Genomic DNA, 19,011 nt, shown 5'->3' with positions numbered 1-19,011 from the left:
CTCTGGTTCTTTCCTTTCTTCTTTCCTTTCTCCCTCTTGCTTCCTTCCTTCCTTTCTCTTCCCCCTTCCTTCCCCCTTTCCTTCCCCCTTCTTTCTTTCTTCCTTCCTTTCTTTCTTTCCCCCTTTCTTTCTCTCTCTCCCTTTCTTTCTTTCTTTCTTTCCTCCCCCATTTCTTTCTCTCTCTCCCTTTCTTTCTTCCTTCCTTCCTTTCTCTCTCTCTCTCTTCCTTCCTTCCTTCTTTTCTTTCTTTCTTTCTTTCTTTCTTTCCTTTCTCTCCCGCCCCACCTTTCCACTGGAGTGTTAGTATACTAAGAATGTGACTGAGTGAGCACACCAGAGAAAGGCAGGGACAGCAGTTACAGAATGAAGATATTCAGGAGCAATCCCTCAACTCACATAAAAGAGTACTTTTATTTTAGAAAAAACAGCCTGTTAGTGTGACTTTGGAACTTCTTCATCCTTTAGGACCACATCTTTTTATTTCCTCCTTCATACCCTTCCCTAGGGTGACTGCCTTTCACCTCTTCACACCTGGTTCATTGCATCACTTGATGTCTTAGCTGGTCTGTCTAACTCTGAAAATCTTCTCCCTCCAAAGTGTCCTTATACTAGGAATAGCCTCTGATGTCTGCCTCTTGATATGTAATGCTTGCCATGATTTGATTCCACTGTGCTTATTGGCTCCTATCCATCAGTATTTCCAATATGTATCTTCTTTGCAAGCTGGCTGGTCACTTTCAATTCTATTCAACAGCATTTATAGCTCACAAGCAAGGTACAAGACACCATGCTGGCTGGCGGTAGATGCAGAGATGAATAAAGCTATTACCTCTTCATGATCATGAAGTCACGGGCCTTGCCTTTAAGTAATGGGCAACATAGAGGGAAGCAAATAATAATCTATACTGTAAGGTAAAATGAAATGAGTTTTAATGACGGAAAGACCAAAGGGGTGGGGGAAGGAGTGCAAAAAGAACCATAGTTAATTTGACTAGTGATACCCGGGAAAGCTTCATAGATGAGGTGACATTTGAGCTGGGCATTGAAGGATGTGTAAATGGACAGGGGATGGGGGCATACATTCCAGCTGAGCACTGTGCCACACACAGGCAAGAGACTGTGAACATGCATGGTATATCTGGGGAGGTATCCCAAATACATGACACAGATCCAGTCCTTTTCTTTCTTTCATGCCTTCCTCACTTGGATGCCTTCTGTCTTCTTCATTCTCTGCCAAATTCCATCCATCCTTTGAGGTCCAGCTTCAGCAGCACTTCCTCCGTAAGATTTTTTCTGACTGTGCTAGCTCATGCCACTCTCTGTAGCATGTAGTTCAGAATTTAACTGTAGTATTTGTACTGTAGTTAGACCAGGGCAGACATCATGCTCATCTTACTCTTTGGAGGCCTTGCAACCCCCAACACAGTGCTAATGAGAGTCAGGGCTAGGTGGTTCTATGGACCCATTAATGGGGACTAACAACTTCATTCTGCCTAAATGCAGTTTATTTCTGCTATCCAGCCTGGGATTTTTTATGGGGTTTTAGGATTTAGCTGGTTATGTTTGCTAACACATAAGGGAAACAATTTTTCAAATGCTTACTTCAATGTTCTGCTCAGCCATAGGTGATTCCTCCTTAGTGTGGTCAGGGAAAGAGGGAGGGTCATTAACATCAGCTTGAACTCCACGACTTTCTGGGATGAGCCTTAGGAACTGAGGTGAATCCAATTTCATCATCTATACTGTCATCTACGAAGTTCCCTCTAGAGAATGACTGCTTCCTTCAAGGTCTATTGTTTTGATGGTTGGGTTCCCCTAAAGTGCCAGAAATATAGCTTAGCAATTCTTTTTAGAGAATGAGGTTACTGGATATGGCTTCTACTTCTTTTTTTTTTTTTGGCCATACACGGGCCTCTCACTGTTGTGGCTTCTCCCGTTGCAGAGCACAGGCTGCAGACGCGCAGGCTCAGCAGCCATGGCTCACGGGCCTAGCCACTCCGAGGCATGTGGGATCTTCCCGGACTGGGGCATGAACCCGTGTCCCCTGCATCGGCAGGTGGACTCTCAACCACTGCGCCACCAGGAAGCCCTGGCTTCTTCTTCTTGATGAGGCTGTTTGGAGTGTCTATTAGCCTGGTTCTGCAGAGAAACAGATCTAACAGGAAATAGCTATAAAGGAATTGACTCATGTGGTTATGGAGATTGAAAAATTCCAAGATCTGTAGTCAGCAAGCTGGAGAGGTGATGGTATAGTTCTGGTCTGAGTCCAAAGGCCTGAGAACCAGGAGAGCTGATCGTGGACATTCCAGTCCATGTGCAAGTCCTAAGGCAGGAGAAGACTGATGTCCCATTTCAAAGACAGGCAGAGAGAGAGAATGGATTTTCCCTTACTCTGCCTTTTTGTTCTATTCAGGTTTTCAATGGGTTTGGTGATGCCCACCTACACTGGAGGGGAAAATTAATCTGCTTTACTCAGTCTACCAATTCAAATGTTTACCTCTTCCCTCAAACTCACAGCCTGAATAATGTTTAACCAGATATCTGGGCACCCCATGGTCCAATCAAGTTGATGCATAAAATTAACAATCACAGAGTGATATAGAAGGAAAACTTGGCCAGAAAAAATATATTATGAGGTTTCTGAAGTGGAGCCTGAAGAAAAATGCCTCAGCAGTCTAGTTCCTACAGAAAGAGCATTTTCCAACACTCTATTGGGAGACTGTGTCTGCACAGCTGAGAGCCACAACTCTGATGGCTTCCCATGCCACACAGTTACATAGGGTTGGGCTGGTCCAGCCAGGTGTACCCTGAACAAAGTTTCCCAGGCAAAGGGACAAACAGAGGCTGAAATGCAGTACACGCCAAGCCATGTACTCAAGTGAGGGGCTCATCTGCCCAAGGTGCTGTGTGGACTTGGGGAAGCCATGGACCAGGGCTCCTCCCATATATTGAGTGTGAGAAGAGGCTCCTAAGTGGTGTGTCATGGCAGATTATAGGTGTGCAAAATGTGGATCCTTCACATATGGGGTTGCTGGGAAGAGTCATCACCTCTGGTCATACACAGCCTCCAGCCATGAGCAATCTTTACTGTTTACCCCATTGGGCCACAAAAATATTTTCTCCATGTGCTGCGATGTGAAGAAGGGTGGGAAGCACTGTGCCAAAGGACCTTCCTTGTCATTCATCAGGAAGGGAGCAATTTCAGAAAGGGCATGTATCCATTTGCTTATCTAGGCATGAGCTATGCCCAGCAACAAAGTGTCTGCTTCTTTGCTTACGTGTTGGGATCTGGTGATTTGCAATCTCCAGGTAAGATCTGGGCAGAGCAAGTCTAGGTCTGGAGCATCTGCCAGTAGGTATGGTTGTAGCTCAGTTTCCATGGGGAGAATTCCATCTGGGAGCCTAGATCACAATTTCATAGCTTGAAGTCCCAGGAGGTTTGCTGTCCTGAGTGTTGGTTTTCCCCATCTGCACAAAAGGGAGAAGGAGGACATGTTGACTGAAAGGTGCTGGTAGGGAATTCCAGTCCCACGAGGAGCCCTCTAGAGTCATGCAAATGGCACAGACCGATGCCTTAGATTTCCCTGGTTCTGGGGTAAACAGGGGTAGCAGGGCCTTGCCCTTTGCTGAGTCCCTCGCCTCTGTGCCAGCCACCCAATTTGGAAGCCCTTGGGTAATCAACTTCTTAGCTTGGAAAAAGCAGCAGTAGAGAATGTGGATATCTGCACTGATTTTTATTATAGGCTTGAGGCAACATCCAGGCTCAAGCTACCCATGTTCCATGTTCCTAGTTCAGCCTTCATTCCTTCTGTACCCCGGTAACTGCACCTTGGCCTATATTTAGTGGTGAGTCACCTCCACTGGTGTCATATGCTCTAGTTACTTAGAATACTGCAGACAACCCTCCCATTGGCTTGCAGAGTCCTAGGTTTTAAATTACACATTATCCAAATTAATAATTGTCATCCAACTTGTCTAGAGGGTTTACTTTGAGATGTCTCAGTCCAAGAGTCCCTGATTAATCCCTCAAGTCTAGTCTTTTCCAGTTGTATTTTCTTCTCTGTTTCCTCCCGCTCTCCTTCCAATCCTGGTTCAAACATGTGGACACCTTGCTTCCCGCTTCCTGATTCTCCTTCCTTTTCCCTCCTCCTCCTCTTTCCTCACTCACCTCCTTCTTTTCCTTCTCCCTCCTTTCATCTCCTGATCACTGAGGAAGTCAAGGTCCTTTTATCTTGTTCTCCAGGACACTTGGCTTATCTTTACATTCAAACTGACCTGTGCATTGAGTTCCCTTACGACCTTCCTATTTGGCCAATTCATAGATGCCTCGTAGAATCAGCTCTTAATTCTTATTCATGGATTCATTTGCATTCCATTTTGGTATCCCGATATTTCTTCTCACTCTTCATTTGTTATCATTATTGTCCCTTTCCTCCGACACTTCCGGGTTCAAATTTACCTTTCATGATTAGCTTCCTACCTATTAGCTCAGCTATTAAACAGAAACACTTCCAAAATATTTGATTCACCCAGATACCCCACAGCTGTCCTTACTGTAGCAGAAATCAGGACCCTCAGACAGGGTCTCAACTCCTCACCAGATTCCCCAAACTGAAAGTCCTGTCAAAGATCAGGACTTACCTTCTCTCTTTGCATAACTGAGAGAGGGACACTGAGGCACAGGGAATGTGAGTGTCACTAGAGCTCTACAAATGGTTGGGCATGTTGCACACTGTGAGGGTCTGCTGAGGGAGCAAATGGGAACTGGGGTTCAGCCTGTGTTCTACGTACTGTGCACTTGGTGTGGACCTGTGTCTGCCCAGGGTAGGGGGAAGGTGGGGGACACCTGCTTTCTAATTTCCACACTGTGAGCTAGCAATGGCCTTGGATGTTATAGAGGCTGGAGTTTCCACACTGTAGTTCAGAGGCCTAGGGGCTCCCGCATATAAAGTGTGGGATCAGCATCAAGGAGGCCAGCTTGTGGATGGTCATGGACCTGGGGAGTAAGGCTGTGTGCATGTGTGGAATGAGACCAAGGCCCTCAGCAATTAATCCTGAGAAGCATAGAGTCCCAAGGGAACCAGCTGACTCCTGGTTGGATGGACAAGATACAGCAGAAAGGTTGGAATAGACAGGACAACAGGGCTAAAATTCAGAAAGTCTTTACCTTATCAGAGTACTGCACTATGGAATAAATCGTGTTCACTGGCTCCTCCTTGGTGGGGAGCACCTGTAAAACACCCATCTTCCCTCAGTGAGGGAGCCCAGGCAAAATCTTATGAGTCCCCTCTCCTGCCCATCAGCCCTCCCTGGTTGCACTTTCACTAGGTGGCCTCCTCTCCAGCTTCAACTTTGGTTCCATTCAGCTTTGGAGAGGATCAGGTTCAGGTGGGGGTGAGCATGGGACAGTTGGCAGCCATTGGGCAAAATCTTCAGGAGCCAAGAGGAGGGGTCAGACTGAGTCTTGCTTAGTCAGAATTTTAGCTTTCCATGGGCTCTATGGACCCAGCTGACCTATCAGTCCAAGTACAAGGCTGGATTGACCGGGCAGACCTCAGTTTCCCTTTCACTCCTTGGAGACTTTAGGAGAGCAGGCTGGTGGGGGCACAGAGAAAGGCAATACCATGTAGAAGCCTGGTTCAGGGTGGAGGTGAGGGAGAGACAGGCAGGTAAAAGGCAGGCAAGAGGGGAGGCTGTGGAACAGAGCGAAGCAGCCTGAGGAAAGCAAGCTGTTGCCACAGCCAGACCAAGAAGTCAAGTTCAAGGGGACCTCTCTCAGTTCTGTGTCCTTGAACCCTGCTTAGCAACTTGTTCACCTGTCAGTGGCCACATAACAGCTCTCACCTCACATCAGGGACTCCCCTGTTGTGGGTCCCCTATAGAAGGTGCTTTGCTCTTAGTCATGACTCTCATCTAACCTGGAGTGAGGCTCTCATGTGGAAGCATGAGGCTTCAACCCTGGGAAGCTGTCATGGGGTGACACTTGACCACATTCTTGTCCTCATAGAAAGACTCATGGCATCATTTCCCTGACCTGGTATTTCCTGGTTGGACCCCGTCAGGCTCTTGGTTGTGCCTGCTGCCCATGACTCCCTGTCCTGGGGGCCTGTGGTGGAGACCCACGAGTAGCACCACCTCACCTTGGACTGGGGGATTTCATCATAGATCCTGAGCTCTGCTGTCTGGGTGTCTCTTGGAACTGTGACATATGTGTATATTGTTTTCTTTGAGGCAGCATCTGTGTCACAAACAAACATAGAACCACAGTATGTGAAATGTGGATGAAGTTTTCGAGGTGATCTATTCTAATGTTCTCTTTTTCAAATGAAGAAATAAAACCCAAAGAAGTTAAATGACTCCCATTCTCTTGAGATGGATGCTTGGATCCTTGACTGTCTTTTCCTTTTCTAGGGATGGCATGTGGTATGGGAGACACCTGGCTCAGGTTTCACCCAGAGCTCAGTGGGAATTCTTTTCTGCTCCAAAGCCCACATTAGGGTAAAGAGATTCTACCCAATCCCTGTGTGGGCACTGAAGGTAGCTTTTCCACCCAGGGTCTTAGTGTCTCTGGCACTTAGCATCCACTACCTTGCATGGCTAGTTTTCTTTTCATGTGAGGGTCTTAATTTTTTGACTAGAATGATTCTCTCTAGTTATACACTGTGTTGGCCTCTTCTGGTGCACACCTTTCTTTTACCACCTCAATGTTAGACCTGTAGTAGATGCTCCACAAATATTTGTTGCTTGACTGATTCACAGAGTCAAAGATTTGTTAAGCTCTCTCCACATGCCAAGCTATGTATGAGGTCACGGAGCAGCAGACAAGAGAGATAAGTCCCTACTTTTAAGAATTCGTGGGAATTCCTCCCAGTGTACTGCTTTTCTTTGCTCCTAACATGGAACATTTGAGGGTCAAGTTGAAAAGAGATAGCCAGAATTTGGGGCCTTCATATTCCAGGGCACCAACATATCTGCAGACAACAAGCCTGAGCTGAGTGATATTACAGCAGGTTGTGTGATTTCTCCCCATCATGAGGCCATTTGAGTTACAGTTCATGTCACAAACTCTCTGCCCCCAGAATGCCTCCTTCTGTGCCAAGCCCAGGTTGGTCAATTGTAAGTATAGTATCTAACACTGACTGAGTACTTACGAGGTACCAGACACTGGGCCAAGTATTTTATATGTGTAATTCATTAAATCCATTTAATAAGTATATGCAGCAATCCTATTTTTATGTATATTTTACAACAGAGAAAACTGAGACAGTGATAAAATAACTGGTAGTTGATAAATGGTCAAGCTGGCACCTTCATCCCAGACTGCCTGCAAAGTACAAGCTTAGGCTTAATCACTGTGCTGTGAATGCATCTCTTCCATCATACAGGGAAACTTGTGGCTGAGAACTTACCAGGGTTCTTACTGAAGGTCTTCAAGTAGGAACCTGAGGAATCAGACACAAAGGAGAGTCAGGAACATGGAATCAGATGTAGAGCCTCGCTACGTACAGGCTTGTTATTACGATCGGTGGGAAAGCAAGATTTTGGGTGGACACGGAGTTAGGAGGAATAGGAGGGTATAATGATCCCCTAGAACCCCAGATCAGGTTTTCTGAATTGAGAATGGTTACAATTACAGAGTGATCCAGAGGGACCCAAAGGGATCTAGTGACAACCATGGAATATAAAATTAGTACATGTGCCTCAATGACATTTCAAAGGTCACAGTTTTGATGGAATTGGAAGTGACCTTGGAGACCTAGTCCAAACCTCATTTCACATGTGAGAACACTAAGTCAGAGAGGTAAAGACATGCATCCCATGAAGCACTGCTTGTTAATGGCAGTGCTAAACTCGAACCCATGTTCTGGGCCCACGACATCTTGGTGACCCCAGTAACATATTTTGAAGACCATTCAGGGTAATGTTATATAGTCCTCGGGACCATCTTTCTGGGAGATGGTAAGGTGAGGGGCTGGGGATTTTAGGAAGGCTAATTCCCTGGAACAAAGGACATTTCCACCCCACCTTGGATAAATGACTTCAGTCCCAGGAAGAAGGAAGAAGGCAGGTGCATTTCCACATTTTAACTTCTGAGAAAATCTTACCTTGTCCTCTTTTGTGCAAAAGGAACAAAATCACTGAAGGTAGAATGATTAGAAGCAGAGAGAGCACAGCCAGCCCACTCAGCAGCCCAGTGCGGTGAGTATGGAGGCCCATTGCGATGTCTGGAAATAGAAGATGTGGTGAGACTTGACTCTCAGGAAATAGGCCTTAGAGGCTGGGCAAGCTTATCCACATTCAGGGGCACTCCCCTGAAGGACACTCAATATGGATAGAGGGGAGTGCCAAAGCTCAGAGGGAAACTGTACTTCCTGCTATTAAAGGTCAAGATCAGAAGCTGAATTGGGGAGCTGAGCGGGGGCTGCCTCAGAACACCCTGAAATGCCCAGCATCACCCAGAAGGCTTTGGATTCTTTTCCAGGGCTTCTTGGGAAGAGAATTCCCCTGAGTCCAGCCCTGGTATAAGGGAGGCACTTTTCCCTGGAGAACTAGGGCCGATTCAGGCCTTGCAGCAGGTTAGAGTGATTTCTGAGACTCCAGGAGAGACGGACAGAGATGGTTACCTGCACAGAGCTGCTGGGCAGAGATGGAGTCAGAATTGTTGCTGACAGGGTTCCATGCTGTACACGTGTAAATCAGCTCTTGGTTGTCAGGGGTCTGGAAGACTCGAAGAACATTGCCTTCTTCCCCCAGTGGACTCCAGCTGTATGTCACATTCTTTTCTTCTTTCTCGACAGAACACGTCAGTGTGACATTGCAGGTGCTATTCACAGATGTCATTAAACTCTGAGTAATTTTTGGCTTCCCAAGCCGACCTATGAGGAGAAAACACATGAGCCAGTGGTAAGCTGGAGCTGGCCTATACCAGCTTGTGCGAGCCAACTGTTAAATTTTCAGAAATTTTCATGATGGATGTTAAAAACTTACAATGAAATAAATTATATTAAAAACAATCTAATAACTCTTTAAAACTCATCACTTACTAATTTTTTTTGGACAATTTACTATAATCTATGCTCTAGAGGTTATTTACATCTATTGTATCTATCCCTTGTAATGATGTATCAATACAAAGTCTTCCCAACTCTGCAGGTCTTGAAATCAGCCAAAGTGGGAGTATTTACACCAAAGAAATTGGCAAATGCTGCAAACTAGGGCTTGACTTATTGTTTTCTTGATTGTCACACTAGACTTAAGAAAGCAATGGAGGAGAGGGTACTGAAGCAGATTAAAATAACAATGCATCCTGTCTGTAGCCATTATATTGTGAATAGCACACAAAAAATTGGAAATGTTCTTCCAGTATTTGAAAACCACTATCCAGTTCAGCAAAGAAGTTGCTCACGTCATTGATGAACAAGTGAAGTTCCAATATATGTCTTTGTTCAATCACTTTTTTCTTATTACTGAACTTAAATGAAAGTATCAACCAATATATATGTTGGTTGTGTTTATCCACTCCTCATGTTGGTTCCTTCATCATTTGCAACCATATGTTGGCTAGGGATATAAATGTTCAACAAAGCATTTGAAAGGGGGGAGACCTTCAAGATGGAGGAGGAGTAAGATGTGGAGATCACCTTCTTCCCCACAAATATATCAGAAATACATCTACATGTGGAACAACTCCTACAGAACACCTACCTATTGAACGTTGGCAGAAGACCTCAGACTTCTCAAAAGATATATGTATTTTTTTCCTTTTCCTCTTTTTGTGAGTGTGTATGTGTATGATTCTTGGTGTGATCTTGTCTGTATAGCTTTGACCTAGGGTTCTGTCTGTCCGGTTTATTTCTTTTCTTTTTTTTTTTTTAGTATAGATTTTAGTGCTTGTTATCATTGGTGGATTTGTTTTTTGGTTTGGTTGCTCTCTTCTTTCTTTCTTTTTTTTTCTTTTTTTATTACTTTTTAAATTTTTTCTATTGTTAATAATTATTTTTTATATTAATAACTTTATTTTATTTTTTCATTCTTCCTTTTTTTCTCCCTTTTCTTCTGAGCTGTGAGGCTGACAGGGTCTTGGTGCTCCAGCTGAGTGTCAGGTCTGTGCCTCTGAGGTGGGAGTGCTGAGTTCAGGACATGGGTCCACCAGAGACCTCCCAGCTCCATGTAGTATCAAACAGCGAAGGCTCTCCCAGAGATCTCCATCTCAATGCTAAGACCCACTTCACTCAACGATGAGAAAGCTACAGTGCTGGACACCCTATGCCAAACAACTACCAAGACAGGAACACAACCCCATCCAGTAGCAGAGAGGCTGCCTAAAATCATAATAAGGTCACAGGCACTGCAAAACACACCACCAGATGCAGTCGTGCCGACCATAAAGACAAGATCCAGCCTCATCCACCAGAACACAGGCACTAGTCCCCTCCACTAGGAAACCTACACAACCCACTGAACCAAACTTAGCCACTGGGGACAGACACCAAAAACAATGGGAGTTACGAACCTACAGCCTGTGAAAAGGAGACCCAAAACACAGTAAGTGAAGCAAAATGAGAAGACAGAAAAATACAGCAGATGAAGGAGCAAGATAAAAACCCACCAGACCAAACAAATGAAGAGGAAATAGGCAGTCTACCTGAAAAAAAATTCAAAATAATGATAGTAAAGGTGATCCAAAATCCTGGAAAAAGAATGGAGAACATACAAGAAACATTTAACAAGGACCTAGAAGAACTAAACAGCAAACAAACAATGTTGAACAGCACTATAAATGAAATTAAAAATTCTCTAGAAGGAATCAATAGCAGAATAACTGAGGCAGAAGAATGGGTAAGTGACCAGGAAGGTAGAATAGTGGAAATAACTACTTCAGAGCAGAATAAAGAAAAAAGAAAGAAAAGAATTGAGTATAGTCTCAGAGACCTCTGGGACAACATTAAAGGCACCAACATGTGAATTATCAGGATCCCAGAATAAGAAGAGAAAAAGAAAGGGACTGAGAAAATATTTGAAGAGATTATAGTTGAAAAGTTTTCTAATACAGGAAAGGAAATAATCAATCAAGTCCAGGAAGTGCAGAGAGTCCCATACAGGATAAATCCAAGGAGAAACATGCCAAGACACATATTAATCAAACTATCAAAAATTAAATACCAAGAAAAAAATATTACAAGCAGCAAGGGAAAAACAACAAATAACATACAAGGGAATCTCCACAAGGTTAACAGCTGATCTTTCAGCAGAAACTCTGCAAGCCAGAAGGGACTGGCAGGACATATTTAAAGTAATGAAAGGGAAAGACCTACAACCAAGATTACTCTACCCAGCAAGGATCTCATTCACATTCAACAGAGAAATGTAAAGCTTTACAGACAGACAAAAGCTAAGAGAGTTCAGCACCACCAAGCCAGCTTTACAACAAATGCAAAAGGAACTTCATTAAGCAGGAAACGCAAGAGAAGGAAAAGACGTACAATAACAAATCCAAAAACAATTCAGAAACTGGTAACAGGAACATACATATGGATAATTACCTTAAATGTAAATGGATTCAATGTTCCAACCGAAAGTCATAGACTGGCTGAATGCATACAAAAACAAGACCCTTATATATGCTGTCTACAAGAGACCCACTTCAGACCTAGGGATACATACGCATTGAAAGTGAGGGGATAGAAAGATATTCTATGAAAATGGATATCAAAAGAAAGCTGGAGTAGCAATTCTCATATCAGACAAAATAGACATTAAAATAAAGAATATTACAAGAGACAAAGAAGGACACTACATAATGATCAAGCGATCAATCCAAGAAGAAGATATAACAATTGTAAATATTTATGCACTCAACATAGGTGCACCTCAATATGTAAGGCAACTGCTAACAGCCATAAAAGGGGAAATCAACAGTAACACAATCATAGTAGGGGACTTTAACACCCCACTTTCACCAATGGACCAATCATATAAAATGAAAATAAATAAGGAAACACAAGCTTTAAATGATACATTAAAGAAGATAAACTTAATTGATATTTATAGGACATGCCTTCCCAAAACAGCAGATTTCACTTTCTTCTCATGTGCTCAGGGAACATCCTCCAAGATAGATCACATCTTGGGTCACAAATCAAGCCTTGGTAAATTCAAGAAAATTGAAATCATATCAAGTGTGTTTTCCAACCACAACACTATGAGACTAGATATCAATTAAAAGAAACAATCTGTAAAAAATACAAACACATGGAGGCTAAACAATGCACTACTTAATAACCAAGAGATCACTGAAAAAATCAAAGAGGAAATCAAAAAATACCTAGAAACAAATGACAATGAAAACACGATAACCCAAAACTTATGGGATGCAGCAAAAGCAGTGTTATGAGGGAAGTTTATAGCAATACAATCCTACCTGAAGAAACAAGAAACATCTCAAATAAACAACCTAACCTTACACCTACAGCAATTAGAGAAAGAAGAACAAAAAAACTCCAAAGTTAGCAGAAGGAAAGAAATCATTAAGATCAGATCAGAAATAAATGATAAAGAAATGAAGGAAACAATAGCAAAGATCAGTAAAACTAAAAGCTGGTCCTTTGAGAAGGTAAACAAAATTGATAAACCATTAGCCAGATTCATTCAGGAAAAAAAGGGGTAAGACTCAAATCAATAGAATTAGAAATGAAAAAGAAGTAATAACTGACACTGAAGAAATACAAAGGATCATGAGAGATTACTACAAGCAATTATATGCCAATAAAATGGACAACCAGGAAGAAAGGGACACATTCTTAGAAAAGCACAACCATCTGAGACTGATCCAGGAAGAAATAGAAAGTATAAACAAATGAATCACAAGCACTGAAATTGAGACTGTGATTAAAAATCTTGCAACAAACAAAAGCCCAGGACCAGATGGCTTCACAGGAAAATTCTATCAAACATTTAGAGAAGAGCTAACACCTATCCTCCTCAAACTCTTCCAAAATATAGCAGAAGGAGGAACACTGATGAACTCATTCTACAAGGCCACCATCACCCTGATACCAAAACCAAAGATATCACAAAGAAATAAAAGTACAGACCAATATCACTGATGAACACAGTTGCAAAAATCCTCAACAAAATACTAGCAAACAGAATCCAACAGCACATTTAAATGATCATACACCATGATCAAGTGGGGTTTATCCCAGGAATGCAAGGATTCTTCAATATATGCAAATCAATCAATGTGATAAATCATATTAACAAATAGAAGGAGAAAAACCATATGATCATTTCAATAGATGTAGAAAAAGCTTTTGACAAAATTCAACACCCATTTATGATAAAAGCCCTCCAGAAAGTAAGCATGGAGGGAACTTACCTCAACATAATAAAGGTCATATATGACAAACCCACAGCCAACATCGTCCTCAATGGTGAAAAACTGAAACCATTTCCTCTAGGAGTGGGAAGAAGACAAGGTTGTCCACTCTCACCACTATTATTCAACATAGTTTTGGAAGTTTTAGCCACAGCAATCAGAGAAGAAAAAGAAATAAAAGGAATACAAATCAGAAAAGAAGAATAAAGCTGTCACTGTTTGCAGATGACATGATACCATACATAGAGAATCCTAGAGATGCCACCAGAAAACTACTAGAGCTAATCAATGAATTTCGTAAAGTAGCAGGATACAAAATTAATGCACAGAAATCTCTTGCATTCCTATACAATAATGATGAAAAATCTGAAAGAGAAATTAAGGAAACACTCACATTTACCATTGCAAAAATAAGAATAAAATACCTAGGAATATACCTACCTAAGGAGGCAAAAGACCTGTATGCAGAAAAGTATAAGACACTGATGAAAGAAATTAAAGATGATTCAAACAAATAGAGAGGGCTTCCCTGGTGGCGCAGTGGTCGAAAGTCCGGCTGCCAATGCAGGGGACACGGGTTTGTGCCCTGGTCCAGGAAGATCCCACATGCCGCGGAGCAGCCGGGCCCATGAGCCATGGCCGCTGAGCCTGTGCGTCCAGAGCCTGTGCTCTGCAATGGGGGAGGCCACAACAGTGAGAAGCCCGTTTACCACAAAAACAAACAAAAAACCCCAAACAGATGGAGAGATATACCATGTTCTTGGATTGGAAGAATCAACCTTGTGAAAATGACTCTACTACCCAAAGTAATCTACAGATTCAGTGCAATCCCTATCAAATTACAAATGGCATTTTTCACAGAACTAGAAAAAGATTTTCAAAATTTGTACTGAAACACAAAAGACCTGAATAGCCAAAGGAATCTTCAGAAAAGAAAAACGGAACTGGAGGAATCAGGCTCCCAGACTTCAGACTACACTACAAAGCTACAGTAATTAAGACAGTATGGTACTTGCACAGAAATAGAAATATAGATCAATGGAACAGGATAGTAAACCCAGACATAAACCCATGCACATATGGTCACCTTAACTTTGATAAAGGAGGCAAGAATATACAATAGAGAAAAGACAACCTCTTCAATAAGTGGTGCTGGGAAAACTGGACAGCTACATGTAAAAGAATGAAATTAGAGCACTCCCTAACACCATACACAAAAATAAACTCAAAATGGATTAAAGATCTAAATGTAAGGACAGACAGTATAAAACTTTAGAGGAAAGCATAGGCAGAACAATCTATGACATAAATCAGAGCAAGGTCTTTTTGACCCACCTCCTAGAAAAATGGAAATAAAAACAAAAATAAACTATTGGGACCTAATGAAACTTAAAAGCTTTTGTACAGCAAAGGAAACCATAAACAAGACGAAACGACAACCCTCAGAATGGGAGAAAATATTTGCAAATGAAGCAACTGACAAAGGATTAACCTCCAAAATTTATAAGCAGCTCATGCAACTCAATATCAAAATAACAAACAACCCAATCCAAAAATGGGCAGAAGACCTAAATAGACATTTCCCCAAAGAAGATACACAGATTGCCAACAAACACGTGAAAGAATGCTCAACATCCCTAATCATTAGAGAAATGCAAATCAAAACTACAATGAGGTATCACCTCACTCCAGTCAGAATGGCCATCATCAAAAAAAATCTACAAACAATAAATGCTGGAGAGTGTGTGGAGAAAAGGAACCCTCTTGCATTGTTGGTGGAAATTTAAATTGATACAGCCACTATGGAGAATAGTATGGAGGTTCCTCAGAAAACTAAAAATAGGACTACCATACAAGCCAGCAATCCCACTACTAAGCATATTCCCTGAGAAAACCATAATTCAAAAAGAGTCATGTACCACAATGTTCATTGCAGCTCTATTTACAATAACCAGGACATGGAAGCAACCTAAGTGTCCATCGACAGATGAATGGATAAAGAAGATGTGGCACATATATACAATGGAATATTACTCAGCCATAAAAAGAAACGAAATTGAGTTATTTGTAGTGAAGTGGATGGACCTAGAGTCTGTCATACAGAGCGAAGTAAGTCAGAAAGAGAAAGACAAATACCGTATGCTAACACATATATATGGAATCTAAGTAAAAATAATGTCATGAAGAACCTAGGGGTAAGATGGGAATAAAGACACAGACCTACTAGAGAATGGACTTGAAGATATGGGCAGGGGGAAGGGTAAGCTGTGACAAAGTGAGAGAGTGGCATGGGCATATATACACTACCAAACGTAAAATAGATAGCTAGTGGGGAGCAGCCGCATAGCACAGGGAGATCAGCTCGGTGCTTTGTGACCACCTAGAGGGGTGGGATAGGGAGGGTGGGAGAGAGCCGCAAGATGGAAGAGATATGGGGATGTATGTATATGTATAGCTGATTCACTTTGTTGTAAAGCAGAAACTAACACACCATTGTGAAGCAATTATACTCCAATAAAGATGTTTAAAAAATAATAATAAAAAAATAAAAGTTCATTTTAAAAAATGTTTTTACTAAAGCAATGAAAAAGTAAATGATAAAAGTTGTAAGTAGTAAAAGGTTACCAAAAATCCAATTATATAAAAGTTGAGGCAATATCTAGATCTGGAGCTGGCAGAAGGAAAGGAAAAACATTTTACCAGGAGATAAGAAAAGGACCACATTCAGAGCTGGTAAGTTTAGTTCATTCTTGTCAAAACTGCTGCAATGTGGTTTGCTCCTCCCACTATTGCCATGTGATGGAGGAAATAGAGGAAGGAAATGGCACATAACTTTCTAATTAATGTGAAGTCTGTAAAGGCAATAAATGCAGCACTGTAAATATAGGAACCATTTGTCTGTACCTGTGAGGGAGTAGAACATGGGAACTAAGAGCTGTAAAGTCTTTGATTCCAACCTAACCAGATACTCTGGTCCTAAGAGTCTCTTAGAGGGGACCATTCCAAATCAGAATTAGTGATAACTTGCCAAAGAGCTTCTAAACAAGTTTGGAGTAAAGACCTTGATTAGCTATAACAGTGATAGATACAGATATGTATAGTGAAAAAGGAACCAAATGGTGTGTGTGTGTTTCCGTAGAAACTTGATTTACAACAGTGTTTAAGTCTCTGCTTGTTGTTCACTTATTTTTAAAAAGACTTTTTTTTTTTGTGGGTGTCAAGGTGGGGGATAGTGGTGAAGAATAGGATTCCATCTCATTTTTCTCTGCAGGAACAGAGATGTTACCTACACAAAGCTGATGGGCAGAGAAGGTCAGGGTTGTGGCTGACAGGCCTTCATCCTCCAAAGTAAAAGTGTGGAGAAGCCATTGGAGACTAGGTTCAGAATCCATGCTCCACTGTTCTCTAACTATGGAATGGTGGAGAAGGTATCCAGCTGCATTGAGCTTTGGCTTCCTCAATTATAACACGGGGACAACAATTTTCTCTAGCTAGGGTGGTTGTGAGGATTAGATGAGCTATTATATACAAAGACCACTCTACTATCCATCTATCATCTATCTATCTATCTATCTATCCAGCATCAATCTATCTATGCTTATATGTACTTTAATTTTCTACTGAAGAAGCAAAATAAACTGGCAATAGTGACTGCCTCTGAAAAGAAAGAGTTGCATTTCATTGTATTATCTTTTGCTCTGTTTGTGCATATATTGCCTAAATATGTATAATCTTTATGTATTTTAAAAAATTAGGTGGTAGAATGCCATACAAATAGATAGTGTTCATTAAATGTCAGTTTCTCTCTCTTTATCTTCTCAGCTAACTACCCAAAAAATGAAGATTTTGTTGTATGGACTTTCTCTAAGATTTTACAGTAGTCTGCCCTAATTGCAGGTGGTTTAACACCCCTTAAAGACTGAGTGGGTAAAACTAAACATATAACGGGATGAAAACAAACATCATAAAATTGAACGCCCTCTATATTTTCTCAGCCAAAGTTCTTGAATGAGTCAGATATTTTCTGAAGTGTCCACACTTGGGTATGGTTCTTTGACTCTGTCGCTCATGCCCAGTTCAGAGCCTTCTTCATGTAGGAAGTTCTTCCTAACTAGAATCTAAAAAGGGGACAAGGGTTAAAAAATTAATAACAACAGCTAGTTATTGAGCATCTACTTTAAGGCTTGCACTGTGCTAGGAGCTCAACTAACCCTATCTCAATTAATCCCACCTATTACAATCTACATTCTATAGACAAGGAAATTTAGGCCCAGACAAGGTAAACAACTTTGCCAGGGTCACACAGTTGGCAAGGGTTCTAATTCTGACATTAATGCTCTTTACAGTATGCGTCCTATCCAGATGCAACCTGATTGAATTATGCTATATTAATTGAGCACTTACAATTGTCAGGCACTGTATTAGGACCTGGGACTATTATGATTAATTCACTTTTCCATTCAACAAATACTTCTGCAGCACCCACTATGTGCCTGGCAAGGTAGGAGCTGGGAACATGAAGTGTATCCTATACCAGTCTCTGCCTTTATGGAGCTTGAACTTTAGTGGATTAACCGTATACCTGAATTTTATCTATTAGTCGCATTTCTGTGTTTTTCTGCCGTGGGGTAGATGGACAGTAAAATCCTTGAGACATGGCTCAAATATTCTCTATGCTAGAAATTAGTGCTGAAATAAAATGTTAATCACTTATGTAATTAAAATTTTTCTAATAGCCACATTAAAAATAGTGAAAATAAACAGGTGATATAATAATGTATTTTATTTAACTCAATATATCCAAAATGTTATCTTAACCTGGAACCAATATAAAATTGATTAATGAGATATTTTATGGGTTCCTTTATTGACGCTAAATCTAGTGTGTATTTTACACTTAGAGCACATTTCAATTTGTACTCACCACATTTCAAATACTTAATAGCTACATGTAGCTACTGACTACCATGTTGGACAGGGCAGTTCTAGATTAGCACTTCTCAAACTTCAGCACACATAGGAATAGTTCAGAGAGAATGTTAAAACACAGATTCCTGGGCTTCACCACCAATGGTAAGGATTGTGGCCTGAGAATCTGCATTTCCAATAAGTTCCCAGGTGATGCTGATGCTGCCAGCACACAGACCACACTTTGAGTAGCATTGCGTAACACACCACACACATCTCCTAGTGAATTGCGGTAATTTTAGTGATGATAACAGTACTAATATTTTATCTTTTAAAGGCATTTTGCATTAGCTACTGGAGAAATTAAAATTAAAAACCAAAATGAAATATACTACTCACTCATCAGAATGACCAAAATAACAGTGACAACACTAAATGCTGTGAGGATGTGGAGATACTGATCATTCGTACATTTTTGGTGGGAATGCAAAATAATTTGGCAATCCTTTTAACACTAAAAATGACTCAAAAGTTCTGGAGAGAGCTATGAAGCCATGAAAAGATACGAAGATAACTTAAATGCATATTACTAAGTGGACGAAGCCAACCTGAAAGGGTTACATACTGTCTGATTCCAACTACATGACATTCTGAAAAAGACAAAACCATGGAGACGGGAAGATCAGTGGTTGCCAGGGCTTGGGGGGAGGGATGAATAACAGAAC

The 19,011-nt window shown here is 41.4% G+C and overlaps 1 protein-coding gene across 4 annotated transcripts in view; it reads right to left on the bottom strand.

Moving 5' to 3' along the window:
* Positions 1-908: 908 nt before the first annotated feature.
* Positions 909-19,011, bottom strand: part of CD84 (CD84 molecule) — a 37,990-nt gene continuing 19,887 nt past the window's right edge. For 2 of the 4 annotated variants that reach the window (XM_022559262.2, XM_022559263.2), the window contains exons 3-8: positions 8,625-8,876; positions 8,106-8,225; positions 7,410-7,442; positions 6,141-6,238; positions 5,168-5,230; positions 909-3,468 (exon numbers count right to left, since the gene is read on the bottom strand). In XM_022559262.2, coding sequence (XP_022414970.1) covers positions 3,403-3,468; positions 5,168-5,230; positions 6,141-6,238; positions 7,410-7,442; positions 8,106-8,225; positions 8,625-8,876 — 632 coding nt within the window. In that variant the 3' untranslated portion in view covers positions 909-3,402. The remainder of the gene's footprint in view (positions 3,469-5,167; positions 5,231-6,140; positions 6,239-7,409; positions 7,443-8,105; positions 8,226-8,624; positions 8,877-19,011) is intronic. The other 2 variants (XM_022559264.2, XM_022559265.2) reach the window with 2 other exon arrangements.

The sequence above is a fragment of the Delphinapterus leucas genome, chromosome 1 (genome assembly GCF_059928025.1).
Source record: "Delphinapterus leucas isolate spDelLeu-1000000601 "Yukka" chromosome 1, BTC_Dleu_Yukka2, whole genome shotgun sequence".
Classification (NCBI taxonomy): Eukaryota; Metazoa; Chordata; class Mammalia; order Artiodactyla; family Monodontidae; genus Delphinapterus; species Delphinapterus leucas.
Note: the sequence above shows the minus strand (reverse complement) of the source record. Positions and strands in the feature narration are given on the sequence as shown.